Below are 23,022 nucleotides of genomic sequence, written 5' to 3'. Positions count from 1 at the left end.
AACTTCTCAAAATAATCAACCAGTTCAGTAAAGCAGCAGGATACAAAATCAACACGCAAAAATCAGTAGCCTTCCTATACACAAACAATCAATCAGAAGAAGAAGAAATCAAGAAATCCATTCCTTTTATAACTGAAACCGAAAAAAATCAAATATTTGGGAATACACCTGACAAAAGAGGTGAAAGACCTATACAAAGAAAATTATAAAACACCGTTAAAAGAAATTGAATATGGCACAAAGAAATGGAAAGACATCCCCTGCTCATGGATTGGAAGAATCAACATTATTAAAATTGCCATCTTCCCAAAAGCAATATACATATTCACTGCCATTCCAATAAAAATCTCAATGACATTCTTCAAAGAAATAGAACAAATACTGATGAAATCCATATGGAACCACAAAAAACCATGAATAGCCAAAGCCCTACTGATGAAAACAAAGGAGAAAGGAGGTGTCACACTTCCAAACTTCAAGCTATACTACAAAGCCATAATAATTAAAACAGTTTGGTATTGAAACAAAAACAGACACACAGACCAATGGAACTGAATAGAAAGACCAAAAGTAAAACCACACTGATATGGACAACTAATCTTTGACAAAGGAGCAAAGACTATGCAGTGGAACATGGAAAATTTGTAGCGCTATACCTCCACATGCAAAAAACTGAAACTAGACCACTACCTCTCACTGTGCACAAAAATCAACTCAAAATGGATAAAAGAACTGGACATAAGACCTGAAACCATAAAATATATAGATGAAAATATAGGTATAACACTACAAGACATACATCTCAGAAACTTCTTTATTTTTTTATGATTTTTTTAGTATTTTATTTTTATATTCCCCATACAATTGCGACCCCTTATTTTGACCCCAATCCCTTCCATCCCCGCCCCAACCCCCCAGAGTGTCTCTGGTTTATAGTTGTTTGTTGATTTTGATTTTTACTTTCTTATAGTTATTCTTTTTCCTGGTCCCTTATTTAAGTTTTCTAGATTCCTGCTATGAGTGAGACCATCCGGTATTTTTCTTTTTTTTCTGGCTTATTTTGCTGAGCATGATCCCTTCCAGCGCCATCCATGTTGCTGCAAATTGCATGTGTTTATCTTTTTTAATGCTGAGTAATATACCATGGTGTATATGTACCACATCTTCTTGATCCAGTCATCTATTTTTGGGCATTTGGGTTGTTTCCAAAGCTTAGCTATTGTTAACAGTGCTGCTAAAAACACCCAAAGCAGTGATACTTAAGGCAAAGATGAACACCTGGGATTACATCAAACTGAAAAGCTTCTGCACAGCAAAAGAGACATTAACCAAAACAGAGAGACACCCCACTGATTGGGAAAATATATTTGCACTCCATCCAACTGATAAGGGACTGATCACAATAATATACAAGGAACTCACATGGCTCAACAAAAACAAAATAAACAATCCAGTCAAGAAATGGGCAGAAGAACTCAAAAGTATTTCTCCAAATAGGAAATGCAAATGGCCAACAGGCATATGGAAAAATGTCCAACATCCCTGATAATCAGGGAAATGCAAATCAAAACCACACTGAGGTACCATCTTACACCAGTAAGAATGGCACATATCAAAAAAAACAAGCAACAACAAATGTTGGCGAGAATGTGGTGAAAAAAGGAACTCTTCTACATTGCTGGTGGGAGTGCAAACTGGTCCAATCATTGTGGAAAGCTGTCTGGAGGTTCCTCGGTCTACTAAAAATGGAGCTACCATACGAGCCGGCAATTCCACTCCTAGGGATCTACCCAAAGGACAAAAAAACAGTGATTCAAAAGAGCACCTGTACACCTATGTTTATTGCAGCACTATTTACAATAGGTAAAACCTGGAAACAACCCAAATGCCCAGAAATAGATGACTGGATCAGGGAGAGGTGGTATATATACATGATGGAATATTACTCAGCAATCAAAAAATATAAGCTCATGCCATTCACAGCAACGTGGATGGAGCTAGAAGGAATTATGCTCAGTGAAATTAGCCAGAAGGAAAAAGAAAAATATCGGATGGCTACACTTATAACAGGAATATAGGGGAACCAAATAAGACATCAGTGTAAAAAAATAATAATAACAGAACAAAACACAACAAGGCAAAAACAGACAATTATAAACCAGAGACATCCTGCAGGGGAGGAGGAGGGAGAGGGGTGAGAGGGAGGGAGGAAGGAGCACTGGGGACTGTGGTGATGGTGCATGGGTGCCTTAGGGAAGGAAATTCTATGGGGACTCAATCTTAGGGGTTGGGGGGAAGCAAATATTGTCCAAAAATGTAAAAAATGATAAATGTTAAAATAAAAAATATCTGAAAATAAAGAGAATGATTCAGTAAATCTTCAACCTTCTCCTTTTTAGACTGTTGAAAGCATCAATTACCTTATGTAACCAGGTTTCTCTCACCCGATGTTCTCAGTTGAAATTATCAGCTGAAACATTAATATAACGGGGAAGCCCTGTGCACTCAGAGGGCTAGAGCAAGAGGGCCTGTGAGAACCAGCGAGGCTGAGAACGAATGGAAACAAAGACCATGTGACCAGGAATACTGGACCATGGTGGAAAAGGACACATGCACTTGTGAAGTCAGCAGTAAAGCTGTGGGCGTGGCCCTGAGAGCCATTCCCCACAGGGTGTGGGGAGCCTGGACCTGAGGGGCCGGTGCCAATAATTTGACAAGTTTTCAACTGAAACTTCAAATCACATTAGGATAATGTCTTCTCTAATTTACATATTCCTGTACTTTAAAGAGTGTTTCCTTTTTTAATATTCATAGTTGTCTTTGTAAGTCATTCCTATTTTTTTAATTATTTGAAATGGATGCTCAGATTGCCAACATAAATGCTAACTTTTCAGATATTACTCCTCCTTGTCACACCAAAAATGGAGAACTCTCTCTCTCTCACTTCCTTAAGCCCCATAGGAAGATCAACAAGTTAGAAATTATGCTTAAAAGTCAGGCTTCTTACCTGATAGCTTGTTAGAGCTGAGTGAGAGCCCATGTTTCCATAGCTCTACCAGAATATGCATGCAGCTGGCTGTCCCAAAATAGGGTAGAAAATGTCAGTTGGAGTTTATAATAAACCAGACTGGATTCTTTCAAAGTTAAAGCTGATCCAGTTTACATAGTGGGGAAAAAAGCTGCTCATGGAGCCTGTTTTTCCCAAGAAAAGTACAGTCATTATGGCATGACAATTGGTTTGAGCTTTCAGAAAGAACCTTTGGAAATCAGGAAATCTATGATGTATGTAAGTGAACTCAGCAAGATGCTGTTGCGCTCAGCACCTGGCACGAAACACTTCCTCACGCAGGACGCAGGACACGCCTGTCTCCACAGTGAGAGCCACCTCCTGGGAGCTCCCACAGCACGCACACAGCCCCCGGTGAGATGAAATCTAATGAAAATCAAGAATAAAGTCAACACCACATAGAAAGTTTTCTTCATCAGCACAACCATGTGACCACCCATCAGGATGAATGAGCAACCCCACTTTGAGTACAAAGTGTTTTGTACTAAGATTTCTGTCAAATGCCCTAATTTCAGGCTTCAGCACCACAAGTGCATACAGTGAATTAAGGGAGATCCAGTCAAATCTCTTGGTAATGAGAGAGAGGGAAAGAAGAAGGCTGAAAGAATAGAGGGGGGGGAGAGGGAGAAACATACAGAGATTGACTTTCCATCTGGAAGTTAACCCACCCACCCTAGAGTTCGCCCATGGAAATGAATGGCTCCAAGAAGCAGAATGCTGGAGAAACAATGGGTCAAGCATGCAGTTACCTCCATGAGCCTCTCCTCCTAAGTTGAAGATCTCGATACTTATGTCTAGTCTTTGCCGATAGTTATTAGTCTCTGCATTTTCACTGCATTTATTTAGTACAATATATCATCGCGTCAGGAACATTGGCTTGTTGCCATGTCATAGCCCTGATATTTCCCTGGGAAGATGTATGGACATGATTTATCACCTACGGACCTTTCAGGGATACCCACTTTTTTTCTGTTGCAGTTTAGTTGTAATTATTGGAGGGTGCAAGCCTGGCTTCTTCTTTCTGCCGCCACCTTGCTGGACTTCTACTCACAAATCCCTATTTGCTGCAGTGATCGTGGTTTTATAATCTGAGTCCATACTTAAGGGAAGATGCTAACCAAACCTTCCTAATCCTTGTAATCTTGAAAAAGTTAAAAACAGAAATGTGCTAAACTTTGAAAAATAGGAAATTGATGTCATCTTGTGGTTATGAAGTAAACATTTTTATCTTTTTTTATTAAAGAATCATTGTCAAAATCAGAACTACCTTAAACAATTTCCCCGTGTTCCTGAACACTCAAAAGTCACTTTCTCTTTTAGAATATTGCTAATGTGTGGATACTTATTTCCTTGACAATGAGACTTGTTATTTCAACCAGGTAGTGCCAGTTTCCCGAAAAAAAAAAAAATCATGTTTATGATTATACTTGATTTTTTTTAACCAGGCGGATCGTAGTTCTGAATGCTAGGGTAATGTATTCATGGAAAAAAAATTCTAAAATATTTTCCAGGCATTAACATGACAATCAATAAATGTCTTTGAGAGATGGTCCAAAGTACTGGAAACAGCAGTGACTTGATTTTTGAGTCTTTGAAAGTGTAGATTGACTTCCAGAAAGCATAGGGTTATAGGAAGGTTGTTCTTCTTCCAAGGAACTTATTGATCACAGAAATAAGATTGATCAATTCTTATTGATCAAGAAATAGCATGATCCAAGATGTCATACCAATTCCCACATTTTATAGACTAGACTGGAGGAATATGCCAACAACTGCCTGATGAGTATTCTTATGAATGCAAAATGGTAACATGGATTGGTGCCGTCCTTCCTCTGCATTGTACAGTCTGGGCAGGTCAATTCCTGATATTAAAGGGATTTCCCCACAAGTAATCATGTTTCAGTGGCATGCACTTAAACTAGCAGATAGGGCCTCTTAGTCTAATTTGATGTGGTATTTTTAGTTAAGCTTAGTAATGTAGTTAATATTTACTAGGAATTATATACATAAATATGCATAGATAAATGAATTTGTACTACTTATTAACAGGAAGGATGAAAATACTAGAAAACTTGAAGGATATGTGGAGTTGGCCACAGCAAGGTGAAAAGGAAAAAGAGAAAAAAATGAGTTGAGGAGGGGAGAGATAAAGACCAAGAAGGTATTACATAGGCACAGGCTTTGAGCGCCACAGGTGATGGCAGAAGGTTCAAGAGTTCCACCTGACATAATACCTCACCACATGAGGGCGCAGGACGCACCACCAGTGGTGCAGCAGTTGAACTCTGGGTTGCCAAGCAGCCCGCAGCTTCTGCAGCGCCGGCTTGATCCCTGGCCACCGGGCAAGGGTCCCACATGGCGCGCAGACCTCTCCTGCTGCCCGCTGCTCCTCTCAGCAGTGCACGTCTTCAGTTGGCCTGCTCTGCTCTCCCCTCTGGTTCTGGTGAATTCTCTCACCCTCCCGAGCTTCTGACTGTACCCAGTGCTTGTGTAAATAAATAACAACAACAACAAAAAAAACCCAAACAACAACAACAAAAAAACACATGTGCTGAGTGGGGTGAAAAAAATAATCACAAAAGCCAGTATTTGCTGCATACTCACCACACTCTGGGTAGAATGCTATGATCTGATTGTACAGTATTTCATTTAATGCTCTTTGAAAAGAGAAAAAAAATAGGGGAACTTCCAATACTTTACAATTGGATCTCTAGATGGGGATTTTTCATAGATTTCCCCCCCCCTTCAACTATAAATATCTAGATACAGTTTTGAATCTGTGTGGCATTCTTCTCAGCAATACATTTCATGATGCCCATTCATTGACTAAACAAGTATGCCAGGCATTTATTTATTTTTTTTGAGAGGCTGAAACATTAAGAAACAAAATGCTATGTAGACACAGATTCTTGATGTCACTCTTAAAAGTGAGTTGCCAACTAAAAAAATAACGGAAATCAGGATTATATCTTCTGTGCTGAAGCTAGAAACAGGACAAATTTTATACTCCAAATCTTGCAGCAAATTAAATGCAGGAATGGAAAAGTGACTTACTTTCTAGAGATGAGCATGCAAAAATAACAGCAGTGGTGGGGGGAACCTCGAAGACCCTACTTAACTGTAGGCAGTTCAAGGGCCAGAAAATACCTTCTTTTGTGCTGAAGATTGTGAAATTATGTGTTTTCATAGGTCATGGATTAAAAATGATGCTAGTTAAGTGTCAATGAACTATTTTTACTCTTTGAATATGAAATTTACAAATCTCCAGGGTGATGGTGGCAGTGGTGCCTCCTGCGCCCTCATGTGGTAAGGTATTAGGTCAGGTAGAACTCTTGAACTTTCTGCCATCACCTGTTTAACCTCTTAGTGCATTTCATAACCTCCCAGTGCAGGTAACTCAACTTATGTGACCTGACATAATTAATAATCAATAAAATATGAACTAGACACACACATAGAAATACTATACACATATTCATGACACAAAAATATTTTAATATTCCTTTTGATTTAATTTTAATATTCCTTTAATGAAATGTAAGAAACAATTACAGTGTTATGTAAACAGCCCAGGGGAATTTTTTTCATTATTTAGCATTCAGATCATATAAATTTTCTTCAAAATCTGTACATATTCTTGTGATGTTTTCCAAAGCAAATCTTGATTTGATTCATCAGTAGATCCTAGAGGAGAAGCTTGATAGGATACAGACTCAAATTCATCAGCAGCTAGAAAAAAAAAAGCCCAAAGAATTATATATTTTTAATATTTTATTTTATATAATTCTTACATCATTTTTCATCTTTGTACAATGTATGCATTTTCATTTGGGTTATATTCCCCACACAATTGCACCCCCCCTTATTTTGATCCTAGTCCTTCCTCTCCACCCCCCCAAAGTGTGTCTCTGGTTTATAGTTGCTTGTTGATTTTGATTTTCACTTTGTATTAAATAGTCTTTTTCCTGGTCCCTTATTTAGGTTTTCTAAATTCCTGTTATGAGTGAGACCATCCGGTATTTTTCTTTTTCTTTCTGGCTTATTTCGCTGAGCATGATCCCTTCTAGTTCCATGCATGTTGCTGCAAACTGCAAGTGTTTATCTTTTTGAATGCTGACTAATATTCCATTGTGTATATGTACCACATCGTCTTGATCCAGTCATCCATTTTTGGGCATTTGGATTGTTTCCATAGCTTAGCTATTGTAAATAGTGCTGCTATAAACATAGGGATGCAGGTGCCCTTTGGAATTAATGTTTCTGTGTCCTTTGGGTAAATACTTAGGAGTGGAATAGCTGGATCATAGGGAAGCTCCATCTTTAGTAGGTCAAGAAATCTCCACACAGCTCTCCATAGTGGTTGGACCAGTTTGCACACCCAGCAATGCAGGAGAGTTCCTTTTTCTCCACAACCTCGCCAACATTTGTTGCTAGTTTTTTTTTTTTTTTTTTTTTTTAATAGAGGCATGCTTTATTTATTTGTTTGCTGGTTTGTTTGTACATGCACTGGGTACAGTCAGAAGCGCGGAGGGTGAGAGAATTCACCAGAGCCAGAGCAGGGAGCAGAGCAGGCAGAAGGACCGAAGTACACTGCTGAGGGAGCAGCGGCGGCAGGATTGCGCGCCATTGGGATCCTCCGGTGGCCGGGGAGCAGCCGGGATCGAACCGAGAGTCGCAACCCAGCACTTTGCGCCATTGCTAGTTTTTTAACATGTGCCATTCTTCCTGGTGTAAGATGGTATCTCATGGTAGTTTTGATTTCCATTTCCCTGATTACAAGGGATGTTGAACATTTTTTCATATTCCTGTTGGCCATTTGCATTTCCTCTTTGGAAAAGTTTCTTTTAAGCTCTTCTGCCCATTTTTTGACTGGACTATTTTCTTTGTTTTTGTTGAGTCTCATCAGCTCTTTGTAGATATTTGTGATCACTCCTTTGTCATTAGTGTTGTGTGCAAAAATTTTCTCCCAGTTGGTGGGGTTTCTCTGGTTTTGGTATTGTCTCTTTTGCTGTGCAGAAGCTCTTTGATTTGATGTAGTCCCAGCTGTTTATCTTAGCCTTCACTATCACTGCTTTGGGTGATGTGTCTGTAAAGATGTCTTTGAGGTGCATGTCATTTAGTGTTTTGCCTACATTTCCTTCTATGTATTTTATAGTTTCAGGTCGTATGTCTAGTTCTTTAATCCATTTTGATTTGGTTTTTGTGCATGGTATGAGGTAGTAGTCAAGGTTCATTCTTTTGCATGTAGTGACCCAGTTTTCCCAGCACCATTTATTGAACAAACTTTCCTTGCTCCAGTGCATATTTTTTTGCTCCTTTGTCAAAGATTAGTTGACCATAGTTCTGTGGGTTTATTTCTGGATTTTCTATTTGGTTCCATTGATCCATGTGTCTGTTCCTGTTCTGACACCATGCAGTTTTGATGCTTATGGCTTTGTAGTATAGTTTGAAGTCTGGGAGAGTGATACCTCCATTCCCTTCTTTTTTTTTTTTTCAGGAGAGCTTTGACTATTCAGGGTTTTTGGTGATTCCATAGGAACTTCATCAATAATTGTCATATTTCTTTGAAGAATGTCATTGAAATTTTTATTGGAATAGCATTGAATCTGTAAATTGCTTTGGGTAGGATGGCCATTTTAATAATATTAATTCTTCCAATCCATGAGCAGGGGATGTCTTTCCATTTCTTTGTGTCTTCTATTTCTTTTAACAGTGTTTTATAGTTTTCTTTGTATAGGTCCTTTACCTCTTTTGTTAGGTTTATTCCCAAGTATTTGATTTTTTTTTTGTTTCAATAATAAAAGTGATGCTTTTTTTGTTTTGTTTTATTTTACTTCTTCTTCAGATTTATTGTTTGTCTATAGGAAGGCTACTGATTTTTGCGTGTTGATTTTGTATCCTGCCACTTTACTCATCTGATTTGTTTAATTAGTTTTTCTGTGGAGTTTTTGGGGTTCTCTATGTATATTATCATATCATCTGCGAATAGTGATAGTTTAACTTCTTTTCCTATTTGGATTCCTTGTATGTCTTTCTCTTGTCTTATTGTTCTGGTTAGGGCTTCCAGTATTATACCAAAAAGCAGTGGTGAGAGTGGACATTCTTGTCTTGTTCCAGATCTTAATGGAAATGCTTTCAGGTTTTCGCCATTGACAATGATACTGGCTATGGGTTTGTCATATATGGCCTTTATGATGTTGAGGTATGTTCCTTGTATCCCAAGAATTTCAAGGGCCTTTATCATAAATAGGTGTTGTACTTTGTTGAACGCTTTCTCAGCATCTATTGATAATATCATATGGTTTTTATATTTCTTTTTGTTGATGTGTTGGATAACATTGATTGATTTTCGGATGTTGAACCATCCTTGTGTCCCTGGAATAAATCCTATTTGGTCGTGGAGAATTATCTTATGGATACATGGTTGGATTCTGATAGCTAAAATTTTATTGAGGATTTTTGCATCCATCTTCATTAGAGAGATAGGCCTCTTGTTATCTTTTCTTGTGTTGTCCTTTTTCGGTTTTGGTATTAGTGTAATGTTGGCTTCATAGAACCTGTTTGGTATTATCCCTTCCTTCTCAATGTTTTGAAAGAGTTGTGAAGGATAGGCACTAATTCATTACTAAATGCTAGGTAGATTTCATTTGTAAATCCATCAGGTCCTGGGCTTTTGTTTTTGGGGAGGTTTTTGATTACCATTTCAATTTTGCTGCTTGTAATTGGTCAGTTTAGGTGTTCTATTTGTTCTTTATATAGCTTTGGGTGATTGTAGTGTTGTAGGAATTTGTTCATCTCCTCTAGATTATTGAACTTGTTTCCATATAACTGTTCATAGAAGTTACTGATTAGTCTTTTGATTTCTGCTGTGTCCGTTGTGATTTCTCATCTTTCATTTGTGATACTGTTTATTTGTGCTTTCTCCCATTTTTCCTTTGTGAGCCTGGCTAGGAGTTTGCCTATTTCATTTATTTTATTTAAGAACCGGTTTTGGTTTCATTGATCTTTTGGATTTTTTTTTTTTTAGTTTTGATTTCATTTATTTCTTCTTTGATTTTTATTATTTCTTTTCTTCTACTGGTTTTGGTGTTTTTTTTTTGTTGTTGTTGTTGTCCTTTTTCTAGTTCTTTGAGCTTTGAGATTAGGTTGTTTCTTTGAGTTCTTTCTTGTTTCTGATGTGAGCCTCTATTGCTATATATTTTTCTCTTATAACTGCTTTTGCTTCGTCCCATATGTTTAGAAAATTGGTGTCCTCCTTGTCATTCAACTCAAAGTATTTTTTAATTTCTTCTTTGATCTCATTAGTCCAGTGGTCTTCCAGTAGTGTGGGTTTCAATCTCCATGAGGTAGGAGAGTCCCTTGCCTTTTTTTTAATGGTTTATTTCTAGTTTGATGCCTTCATGGTCAGAGAAGATGGTTCATATGATTTCAATCTTGGTGTATCTTTTGATGTTTGTCTTGTGTCCCAGTATGTGATCAATCCTGGAGAATGATCCATGTGTGCTTGAGAAAAATATGTACTGAGATTTTTTGGGTTTAGTGTTCTATAAATGTCTGTTATGCCCATGAGCTCTAGATCCTTATTTAGCGCTACAGTGTGCTTACTTTTTTTTATCATTGATCTATCCATTGTTGATAGTGCTGCGATGAAGTCTCCTACTACATATGTGTTTTCTCTTATGTCTGTTTTCAGAGATGATAATAGTTGTCTGATATACTTTGGTGCTCCTTCATTTGGTGAGTATATGTTAATGAGTGTTATTTCTTTTTGATATATTGTCCCCTTGATCATAATGTAGTGACTGTTGGGGTATCCTTTTACCTTTTTGAGTTTGAAATCTGTTTTTTCTGATATAAGCAGAGCTGTTCCTGCCTTCTTTTTTGGCCCATTTGAATATAGGATTGCTTTCCATCCTTTAACTTTGAGTCTATTTTTATCTTTTGTAGTTAAATGTGTTTCCTGGAGACAGCAAAAGTTTGGGTTTTGGTTCTTAATCCAGCCTGCGACTCTGTGTCTTCTAATTGAAGAGTTTAGTCCATTTACAATTAGAGTTAATATTGATATGTTAGCATCTGTATTTGCCATTGTGTTTGTCTTTCCTCTGATTTTATTTATTTATTATTTTAATAACTTTTTTTGGCCTTGTTTTGTTGTTAGTTTGTTGTTATTTATCCCTCTGTTGGTTGTGGCTTTAGGGTTACTTGTAGTATTTTTTGGAGTGGGGGTTTAGTCATATTGAAATTCCAGAGTTTCTGTTTGGGAAGGTCCTTAGTCTTTCCTCATAGAGTAAGGAAAGCTTTGCAGGATAGAGTATTCTTGGTTGGCATTTGTTGTCTTGGAGTCTGTTGACTATGTCCCTCCACTCTCTCCTTGCCTGTAGTGTTTCTTCAGAGAAATCTGATGTCAGTCTGATTGGTTTTCCTTTGTATGTTATCTATTTCTTCCCTCTTGTCAGCTTCATTATTTTTTCCTTGTCTTGAATTCTTGGGAGCTTTACTATTATGTGTCTTGCTGTATTTTTCCTTTCATCATGGAAGTTTGGTGTTCTTCTTGCTTCTTGTATGTTTATTTTCAGCTCCTTCTTCATGTTTGGGAAGTTCTCTTCAATTATTACTTGAATATTTTCTCTGTTCCTACATCTCTTTCCTCTCCTTCTGGGATTCCTGTAACTCTTATATTTACTTTCCTCATGGAGTCAGATATTTCCTGAAGTCTTTCTTCAGTCTTTTTCATTCATAAGTCTCTTTCCTTTTCTGTTTTGGATCTTTTAATTTCTGTGTCTTCTAGAGTGCTTAACTGTACTTCCATTTCATCTATTATATTATCTGTTATCACTGCTTTTCCCAGCATTCTTTAGCAGAGGAGCCTGGAGCCCGCACCCAGGGAGAGGCGAGGGGTGGGGGGGACGCACTGAGGGTCAGCGTCAGCAGAGCCAGGGACAGGGTCTCACGCTCAGGGACGGAGCCTGGCATGTGCCGAGAAATGCCTCCTGGTTGCCCGGCCGGAGCCAACGGCCGCCCAGCATCAGCGGCCCCAGGGAGAGGCGCCCTCTGGCGCCGCTCTGGGCTCTCCAGCCCGGGCCTCTGCCACAGGCACCGGGGTCACAGCGCAGGCAGTTCCGCAGGGACTCAGGGGCAGGAGCTGACCCCGGTGCCGCGGGGGGCAGGGGGCTGCCCCCCATGGGCTCACGTGGCCATGGCCAGGCCCACAACCCCACCCCCCTCATCCCCCCTCACACACACACACGTGCACACACACTCATGCACACCCCGCCTCGCACACTCAGGGGAGCCCCAGAGCCCAAGTTTGCTCCAAAAAGGGACCAGGCAGTCTCTAGCTCCTGGAGACACAGTGAGCGCGCTGTGTATGGGGGGTGCCTGGTCTCTGCTTGGTCCCACAGGCCGCTCTGAGGGGGCTTACTCCAGCACTTTCTGTTCGGAGGAAGCTGCCGTCCAGCTCTGTGAACAGACAATGCTGGGGGGGGGCTGTCCCATGCACTTGTCTTATCTCTTCCCTCCATCTCTCTGCCCAGAACGCCCAGTCTCACGCACAACAGAGCAGGCGCCTCAGCCCTGACCTCGCCCCTGTCTCAGGAGTCCCCTTCCAGAGGGCCACCCTGAGCCCACAGCTGTTTGCTGTGGCTTTTGTAGGGTGGCCCGTGTCCTGAGGAGGAACCATTTTCATTATAAATACATGATAGAGGGGCCTCCCGGGTGGCACAGGGGTTAAAGAGAGCGCCATCAAGCTATCGCCAGCCACTGCAGCAGGAGGACCAGTTTGGTTGTGCTGCCTGCCTGGGAGTGACCCACATGGTGCAGCAGACCTCTCCTGCCTCACCAGGTGCTCCCCTCAATTTCAGTAGATCCACCTGTTCTGCTCCCCACTCTGTCTCTGGTGAATCCTCTCACGCCCCAGCTCCTCTGGCCTACACCTCAGCTCTTGTATGCAAAAATAAACAGATCTTAAAAGATAAATAAATGAACAGATGCTAAATAGAGATAGAACTCTGTCTCTATCTCTAAATCTATCTCCCTCCAAGAGGGCAGGTTTACTCCAAAGGGGGAGTTGAGAGTACAGGACATCGGCCCAGACACGAGCATGCCGAGAGAACTGTCCCTGGAAGGTGCAGGATTGTGGAGAGCGAGGGCTGCCTAGTCACAAGTGGGTGGCCTGGGAGGGAGGAGCACCAACTCAGCAGCTTGGCACAAGGTGGGCTGAGAGAAGCATGGGCTCAGTTGGGCAGGAAGGTGGCTCAGAAGTTACTTTTTTTCTCGCTTTCTGACTCTAAATCTGTTCTTGGCTTTGGGGGCTGGGGGGTGGTCACACTAGTTTCCTGGGAACAAGGGAAGGGCAAACTCTGATTTGCCATCCGTTGGGCCACCCCAGAGCCTTTTACCGGTAGATTTAAGCCATGGATGTGACCATGGAGATAGCAGTGCCCACGGGTCTCTGCTTTACTTTTTTGTCCCAGGAAAGTATGTTGTGGATTTTTTGTCACCTCTTGGATTTCTTTGTTTTGGCTTCCCTGACGTGTTCACTTGCACTGAGACACATTTGAGGATGATCCTGAGGCAGGTGTGCTGGGCTGTCCTCATCACCGGTGGGGTGTCTGGAACCCACACTTGTTCTGATATACCCCACACAGACCCTCCTCGTCCGCGCTGTGTCATCTCGGTGTCTGCTGCCTCTGTCCCAAGGAATGACAGGTGCCTCCCTCAGAGGCCCCCCCCTGACAAAACCACAGCCCAGCTGTTGCTTCCAAAGGCTGGATATGGTGCCTTGCTGCCGCCGTGTAGAAAGAGTCTCCCCTCACTGACCAAGACAGCACAAAAATGGGGTGTCGACGCCGCACCAGAGCCCCTTTCTGCTCTCCCAACTGCTTCACTGAGATGCGACTTGACCTAAAAAACAAAACCAAACAAACTGGAGACCTCGGCCTCGAGGAATTGCATTTTTGGCAGGACATTTGAATGGATGGAAATCTTCTGTTCCATGGGAAGAATACTGATGCTTGTGAAAATGACAAGCCCAGCCGCTGTTCAGAAGACTCAGTGGATATGGGTGGGAATTGAATTCACATTGAAGGAATTGGACTGAAATCTCTGGGACACTGCAATACCTCTAGTGCTTGCTTGTCATCTACACAGCAGCTGCTCTAAATGAGATGTCATCAGAGCCCTGGGTGTCCCCGTCCATGTGCAGACCACCGAGGACGTGGAAGGTAGCCAGGACTGTGGCCGCCCTGCCAACAGACAGGTTGCAGAGTGGGGTCCCACAGGACTGCCTGGATATGGACGAATTGTAGGGGCTGTGGGCAGTATGCACAATGCCCACTTTCTCTAATTCTGATATTGTGCCCATAATTTCCTTGTGGCCTCCAGGCAGCCAAGATTGCTTGGTATTAGTCACTCACCTAGGTACTGGCAGCTGTATGGGCGGATGCTTAGCGTGTCCTCACACCACTGCCTTTATCACACACACTCTAAGGAGAAACTCTCCACTGTGATCTCAAACCATAAGCCACGTAGTACATCCACTCCCAGGATGTACTCTGGGATGGGCGATCCATATACTTTATACTCCTTCAGGGGTAATCGCCCAATCACCAGGGATAGTCTCACTGTTGTCACCTTGACACTCAGGCCTCCATAGCCATCAAATGTTTGTAAGCAGACCCATGAATTTTTTTCTGGATTTCCATAGAGCAGAGTACATTCTCCTTCTGTGTCTACCAGAGCTAAAACCATTTGCACATTAGTCGGGGACCAGAGGATGGCAAGCTCCACATGTGGCCTCAGGTCCCTGCCCATCCCCTGTGGACAGGTTCCTTGGCCCTCAACCTATTCGAAAGTGATCAGACCATCGCCCAAGGACAGGGTCGGCAGCAGGTGGTCATCTAGGTGGAGGGCTCATGCCTGAGGCCTGCAGTCCTTCTCAACAGTGTGAGCCTCTGCTCTTCTTGAAGCTGTTTCCGTAATTCTAACAAGTATGCACTGGGCTTCGCATGTATTTTAGTGTGATCTACACCTGCTCTCACTAAATGCCCACATTTGGTTCCGGGAAACTTTTATAGGTTGTGTGATGCGAAGAAGCTTCCTTGCCCTCCTCGGCATTCCTCTTGATTGTTCAACAATTATGCATATCCCTTTCTGAGTTTGTGAGTGTTGGCTCTTGACTTCACCCAAGCTAGCTATCGTTGTTGTGACATTGTGTATTTGACTTTCCACATAGGGTGCAAGAACTGCCATGAGGGAATCCAAATGAGGACAACAGGGCACTTGTTAATACCAAATCTCTCAACCCTGCTGTGAAATGCTCACATTGGGACCACGAGTGTTCACATTGAACAGGGCCTGCCACATCCCCAATTCCTGAAGTACATGTACAGCTCGACATACATCTGCCATGTGCTCACTGTCTCTGGCACATCTCCTGCATCAGCCCATACTGTTCTTATGGCAGCCATTATCCATTCCAGTAGGATATGATTGCCCTGGCCATACCAACGGCTGTTCTGCAGCCTCTGTCTCAAGGATGGGTGTAATTCCCTGAGGCCAGTCTCTCCATCTCTTGTGCCATACAAATAATCCATTCCACCCCCATGTCCCTCAAATGTAGCAGCCAGAATGCCAATGGTTGCCCTGCTTTCTGGCAGAATTGTTGCCCAAGTCCACCAGTTCCACCTGGGTGTATGGTCGGTATGCAGTAAATTCTGTCATTTGTGCTGTTTTAGCAGCCTCAACCCCGGGGCCATGGGCCATATTCGCTTTACTTTCTGAGACACCACCCGGCGAGCCGGAACATGGAGCCAGCCTTCTCCTCCTCTCCAGAGGAGTCTGGCAACTCTGTGGTGGCAGCTTGGTTTGCCACTCCTGGATGACACTCGGACAAAGGGCCAGACTTCCTCTCCTCCTCTCCTGAGAAGGAGTCTGGCGTCTTCATAACGGTGGGTTGGTTTTTCTGAACTTCTTACCCAAGAATCACCAAACACTGTTGCAGATCTTGCCTCTAATCCTGCAGTTGCTGGATTCTGGATCACTCTTTGTGCCTAAACTCTCACAGAGCTGTGAGAACCACCCACATGCAGCCCCTGCTGCCTCACAGGCACTATATTATCTAAAGTCTCTTCTATTTCGTATATGGCCTGCACCATCTGCAATAGGGTTTCATCAAATTCTGGCCATTCCTGGGGAGGTGCCCGCTGGGATAGGAGGCTGGCCCTGAGTACCATCTACTTGTGGCCCCCCACCCCTTCATCCCTGCCCAGGTTTCCAAGGATTAATTTACCCGTTTAAATTCAAGCATCCTGCTTTCTACCCCAATGAAAGGCAAACCCCAACATGGGTAGATTCATCAGTGTTTGAAGCAGTTGGGTTGTTTTCCTAGCTGTTGTCATCACCTTCCTATATTCTGCCATAATCCACAGCACTCTACCCACTCCTGATACTCCAAAAATCGTCGCCCAACCCCAAAGCTTGCCCAAGAAATACACAGCACAAACCACTCAGTGGCCAGCCAAAGGCGCATCCAGGGCCCACTGCCATCCCCAGAACCAAAAAAATGAAACCCATGGCCCCCCAGTGGTACAGCCAGAACCAGCCTTCTCTCCTGGAGCCTGGCCAGCACCACCCGCCCGCCAGTGTTTGGGTGCCCGCCCTCAGTGCCCACCCGGGTCCTGGGTGCCTGGGTCGGCCCCAGCAGGGCCATGGGGGCTGGCGTCCGCTGGTTGGGGGCAGGCCGTGCCCTGGGCCAGGGGACCCCAGGGCGGCGAGGAGGGGGCCGCTTGTAGCTGCGGCGTCCAGCGTCCATTCGGGCCCTGAGGGGCCCCTGGCTGGGTTGGGGACGCGCGCCTGCCGGCGCCTGGGCTGTCAGAGGCCGAGGAGCGAGGCGGGCCACGCCAGCCTGTGGAGGCAGGGTGGGTGCCAAGCTGCCCGCCAGCTCCAAGGCCCGGGATGCTGGGCTGCGCAGGCCGCCCACCCCAAGCTGGCCCTGTGTGTGTGTGCGTTTTGTGTGTGCACATGTCTCTGTGTGTGCCCGCGGGCAAGCGCGTTTATCGTTCGTGTTGGGGGCAGCGGGGTCCTGCGCAGACGGCCAGGTGCACTCGTGTGGGTCCGCTGGTCACCTGGGCTGGCAGGCAGGGGGCCCAGGTAGGAGGGGCCCAGGGCCTTTGGGAGTGGGTGGAGAACCGGCGCAGGCCAGTGGCAGAGACCCCGGGGTCGGGCCGAAGGCCGCCAGCAAAGTGCAGAAAGCCCAGGGGCCAAGGGCCATCACACCGGCGATGCCCCGGCCGGCCTGCAGAGACCGAAGGCGGGAGAAAGAGGTGTCAGCACACACAGAGCGAGCCCATGACCCCAACGACGACCAGGGGCTGGACGCAGTGAATGCAGCCAGGATGGAGGTGGTCTTGCTCCCGGGGAAGCCAAAGGTCCACAGGACACGAAGGCAACAGGCCAGCACAACCCTCCCCCTTTCAACCATGACTTTATGGAAAACCAACTTTCAAAATCTATTTTGCCCTTAAGAGACTGTAAAAGATATTCCCATAAACTCTTGGATAGAGTAGTCTTATAATCTGGAGACTGTATGAAAAAGCTTTTTCTATTTACATTAAAAAAAATTACTATTAATGCAAAGTGATTGCAACCATGGCAAAATGCCAGGCAAATTTCCTTATAATTGGAACTGTACATCACCCGCCTTTCCAAAGCCCAGTTAAAAGCATGCTCAGAGAGGCTTTTCTTTGACTGAGTCATTCCTTTCTAGAGAGAGGTCTGTCCATTCGGCCTTGGTACCATTGCCATTCCAAGGAATTTGTTTCATCCAGTGTGCACAATTGTTGGCATGTCATTTTTCAGAGTAATTTCTTAAAATTGTTTTAAATTTCAGAATGATCCATGGTAATCTTTCATTTTTGATTTTAGTCATTTGGATTGCACTGGTTTTCTCCATTTATCAAGTCTCTAATTAAGGCACGTGCAAGGTAATATTCATTATTTTCTTCTGCTCTGGAATGTTAAGAACATATTTTGAGACTACAATCACCGCACATTTAAGGATTGCCCCATTAATCAAACTATTTGTCACTATGTTGTCAACTCTCACTCTCTACGATAATTTTTATTCTTCTGAATATCCACTTTTCTTGATTGTAATCTAACTACTTCAACTTTCATGACTAGCATTTTATTAGTATTTTGATTTCTCTTCACTTTTAAAATGAAAAGTGGGGCCTCCCCAGTGGCGCAGCGGGTTGAGCACCACAATGTGGAGCTGTCCCCATCCCTGGCCACCAGCGAGGGTCCCACATGGCGCGGCAGACGTCTCCTGTCTTGCCCGCTGCTCCCCTCAGCAGTGTATTTCAGTCAATCTGCCTGTTCCACTCCCCGCTCTGTCTCTGGTGAATCCTCTCACCCTCCCGCGCATCTGGCCTGTACCCTATTTCTTGAATAAAAATAAACAAATCTAAAAATATAAATAAATGAAATGAAAAGCCCCGGCAGGTCTTCACTCTGGGCTTCTCTGGTGTCCTTCTCCCTTTCTGTCCCAGCCTCTGCTTCTCTGATATATCAACACCCCCGCCAGGCCACAGGAGTGAACCCCAGGACTGATAACAGTGTAGCAAAAAAGGCCCCTCAGGCAGGGGAATCCTAAGGGAGTGACAAGACGCCTGGAAACCACTTCCCCTCCACTAGGCCAGCTGGAAAGACCCAGCTCTCCAGCAAAGTAACCCCCCTCGCAGCACCCCACTGCATGCAGCATGCACAGTGGTCAAAGGTCGCAGGAGCTGTGACCATTGGCACAGCCTCCCTGGGTATTCCTCCTGGAAGCCACTGAGGGGAGGGGATTGGGCGCTACATCCAGTCACTTCTTTCTCTTTCTCCTGTTGAACAACTGGTCAGTCCTTCCGGAAAAGGGTGTCCATTCCTCCAAGGTAGCACCCCAAGGGGGGTTCGAGCAAGGGGACACTAGAGGGGCATAGAGGCCAGAGCAGGAGGACTGGCCCGGGCCATAGTCTGAGAGCAGAGCAGATCCTGAGGGGGTGACTGGGCCCCAGCAGCTCCCTGCCTCCTCGGGGCAGCCAGAGCAGGTCCTGGTGTCCAGTGAGGGGCAGGAGCCCGACGTTAGCTGGGCTTTGGGGCCTTCCTTAGACCCACCCCACCAGCCGTCTGAGAGAGGGGATTCACCGGTCCTGGAAGCCCAGGGGAAGCAGCCACACCCTGGGAGGCCCCGCTGCCATTCCAATGACCTGGAGCAGCCCCTCGCCCAGGGCTTCCGGAGGATGGGGCTGGCTGTGGGCTCACCTCCATGGCTCCCCCTGCTGGCTCCCCTGGTGCTGGCAGCTGTCCTGGGCACCGGGGATTTCCCTGCCCCGGGAGATGGAAGAAACCGTGGAGGAGCAGAACACCCCTTTGGGCAGCCCGGGCAAAGCCGAGCGGCGCTTCGTGCAGGCACATTTCTCCACCAACGAGTCACACCTCTTCTCCCCATTTCAGTCCAGCACCGAGGTCAACTTCGCCTCCATACTGGTGGTCTGCAGCACTGCCAATCTGCTGGATCAAGTCATCTTCTCAGAAATTAGTCAACTGGACGAGGCGGTGCAGACACTGACTGCCTCCTGGGGAGATGGAACCCTGGTCCTCTACCCTCAGGTGTGTGCCAGGTACCAGAGCACCTGCATGCCCTCCAACCCACTCCTGTTCTTCTGGCAGAAGAATAACAACATGGACCTGAAAAGCATAACCTTCCCTATTTACAAAACCTCCGCTGCTCCCCTCTACTTAGCCAGACTCTTGGGAGAAACCCTCCTAGGTCCCGGCATGGGGACAAGCCGCTTACTCCTGCATGCCAAGGCCATGTGGCTGCAGTACTACCTGAAGACCGCGGACCCCGAGGACAGCACACACAGCCCAAAGTGGCTGCTCAAGTTCCTGGACCAAATTCACTCCATTGAAAATTGCCTGGACTTGAAGAACATCCAGGTGCCTGGGGCTGGGTTTAGAGGGAGGAGATGGTGGGAGGGTAAGACCTGTCCAGGGATGTGTCCACGCCTGGCTACTTGGTAGAGGCCTTGATTTAAAACCAGCTCTGCTCCACTCTCTTTGATGTTTAAGCCAGCTTTCCTCAAGGGACACCAAGGGAAGCCGCCAGCGTAGATACTGGGTCGCATTCTAGTGGGAAACATTCATTCTACACTCCAGGGCTGGGCGTGTTCAGGGCAGACATTGATCTTCAGGGTTCCTTTTGGTTTTCTAGTAGGAATGCTCTCACTTCACGTCTGTGCTGTTTCTGGAGCCCCCAAAAACTTGCTTGGTGGCACTGGAAGAAAAAACAAACCTTTAAGCTGATGTTCCCTAGTGTTTTTGAAAAACACGACTAGCTCAGATTTCTCAAGTATTTTCTAGCATCCTGCCATGCACCTCAGATGATGAGCAAACCTGCTAATACTTTTGTCCAAGCCTGGTGAGAGACACCTGCTGCGAAAAGGCTTTGAATAGCAGACCTTGCTGAAATTATACTTTGTACTTAAATAGCAAATGAGAGCAACCTACTCGTCATTTAGAAAAAGCCAAAATTTTGTCAGTTATTAATGTTTACACAGTATTAGAGAAAATTGAGAATTTGTATACTCAGGAATGTTAAACATTGGCTTTTTTCAAAAAAAAAAAAAAGATATATTTATTTATACAAGCACTGGGCACAGTCAGATGCCGGGAGGGTCAGAGAATTCGCCAGAGCCAGAGCGGGGAACAGAACAAGCAGACTGACGAAATACACTGCTGAGGGGTGCAGTGGGTGTGGCAGGAGAGGTCTGTTGCATCAGGTGAGACCCTCACTGGTGGCCTGGGATCTAACCAGCACTGCAGATGCTGCCGACAGCTTCACAGCCCACCATTCAACCTTTGCACCACCACGGGAGGCCCAAACATTGGATTTTTGAAAGAAATCTTAGAAAGCTTGGCATGGATTTGTGGGGAACATTTTTTATTACCTTTATTCTAAAATAATAATTCACATATTTTAATCTTTTACCAAACTGTAACATGTTTCAATCAATAAGCTATAATATTTTGATACATCTTGTCCCTCATACACAAATATTGAAATTAAATGTTATTTACCTGCGTGTATTTTTACGACAGGTGGTCTACTTTACATCACTCTCTAGGAAACTTGAATTTGAGGTGACTGCTAGGACAGTGGTCCCTTTTTTTTTTACACGGCATACCTTCTGATCATATTATCTGCAATCGTGTCATGCTACAGGTAAAAAAACTTTTATTAGTTTTTAAACTTAAAAATGTTTGTTGTAAGATATTTAACATATCACGTGCCATTCTAACCATTTTAATTGTATAGTTCAGTGGCATTGACCACATCCCCACGGCTGCGTACTGTCGTGACTGTTTCCAAATAACTTTTGTAAACCGAAGGAGGAACTCTGTGACCAGTGAGCAGTGGCTCCTGCTGCCCTTCTCTCCTCCAGTCCTGAATAACCTTGACTCTATTCTTTCTATGAATTTGCCTTTCTTAGGTTTTCATGTCAATGGAATCATACATTTTTTTTTGTGACTGACTTATTTCACTTATCATAATGCTTCCAGGGTTTGTCCTTGTGCACATGTGACAACTTCATTCCACTCTATGGCTCTGTGCTTCATTGTATGTGAGCTCCACAATTTGGATACCCACAGTCTTTTTCCAATTTTTACATATGATATTAACATTTCATCATCACATGAGATTACTTCTTCCTGGGCCTTCATTCAGACTATGGGTGTTTCTTCTTCACGCAGTAAGAACAACATGCTATTCCAATTACAAAGTTTTGCCAGAAGGTGTGAGATTCCCCTAATGGTGTATAACCCAGCTTTTATCTATTTTGATCAATATTCTGCCATCTTAGAAAACACTATTCGAAGTGTCATTTTTGCATCCGTAGCTATGTTCATTGTTTCTTTATTGTTAACTCCCCACCCATTGTGATCCTTGTGGGTCACTTTTTCTATTGGGTCTGTGATTGTAGGAATAACAGGTTTCATGGGATACTGGCATGTCAACCTTGATCCCGTATCCATGATGAATCTTGTGATTTGTATAGGGTTTTCATTTGATTTTTGTGCACATATTTCATATGCATTTGTTTCCAGTTCTAAACCCTCATCAAATCAAAAAGCAATTGAGACATTGTTTTTGCTAGGTTACGCAGTGTTACAAAGTGCACTATCAACAATAATAGGAGTGTCTGTTTTATCTGTAGCTAACACATACATCTTCAGGACATGTTTTAAAATTATGTTGTTTGTCATGGTATTGGGGGCTATTCATGGCCCAGTTTTTATTTCAGTATTCGTAACCATTTTTTGAAGATTTGTTGGAATATCCACTAACAAATCAGTGCCCAATGATAGAATTCTTTCTGCCCCAAAACAGTCTGGTAAAAACGCTCTATTAAGGATAGTTGATAAACTGAAGAAAACAAGGCATGTTTTCCTTGATTTGGAAATCTCATTCCAAGCTGTTCTTTAAAATATCCTGAGAAAAATTAATTTGTCCTACATTAAAATAATTTTACTCAATTAGGAAGTGTTGTCATCTTTAATGTAAACTATAAAAATTGCGTATAAGGTAAAACTTTCCATTTTTTTCTAATTTTTCCTTCTTATCATTAGCCTTTCTGCCTGGAATTAAGAATTTTCTACATTATATATGCTATCAGTGGGATGTTATGTGTACTGTACTTCCTATATGCATTACTATGTAAAGGTTCAAATTATTATTACTTAATTTCCATACTGGGAGTTTTCTATGTACTTTCTTAATTGTATATTTGGATGAACTGAAGTTGCTATCAAATTTTTTTTTTTAATTTTGAAGAATTAACCACTTTTGGGTCCTTCTGGGTGGCATGGGCAGTTGAGCGCCACAATGTTAAGATGTCCGCAGCCTCAGCAGC

General features: G+C 43.7%; 1 protein-coding gene across 1 annotated transcript; it reads left to right on the top strand.

Moving 5' to 3' along the window:
• The first annotated feature begins 17,346 nt into the window (after nt 1-17,346).
• LOC119243979 (patched domain-containing protein 3-like) lies at nt 17,347-22,474 on the top strand. Its single transcript, XM_037509785.2, is given in 6 exon segments — nt 17,347-17,493; nt 19,147-19,424; nt 19,426-20,047; nt 21,209-21,274; nt 21,277-21,332; nt 21,761-22,474. Coding segments are annotated over 6 exon segments (1,842 nt in total). The 3' UTR covers nt 22,434-22,474.
• The last annotated feature ends 548 nt before the right edge of the window (nt 22,475-23,022 follow it).

This window comes from Talpa occidentalis, unplaced genomic scaffold (genome assembly GCF_014898055.3).
Source record: "Talpa occidentalis isolate TD23 unplaced genomic scaffold, MPIMG_talOcc4v2.1 talOcc4.14, whole genome shotgun sequence".
NCBI lineage: Eukaryota > Metazoa > Chordata > Mammalia > Eulipotyphla > Talpidae > Talpa > Talpa occidentalis.
This window is presented reverse-complemented; position numbering and strand designations above follow the sequence as displayed.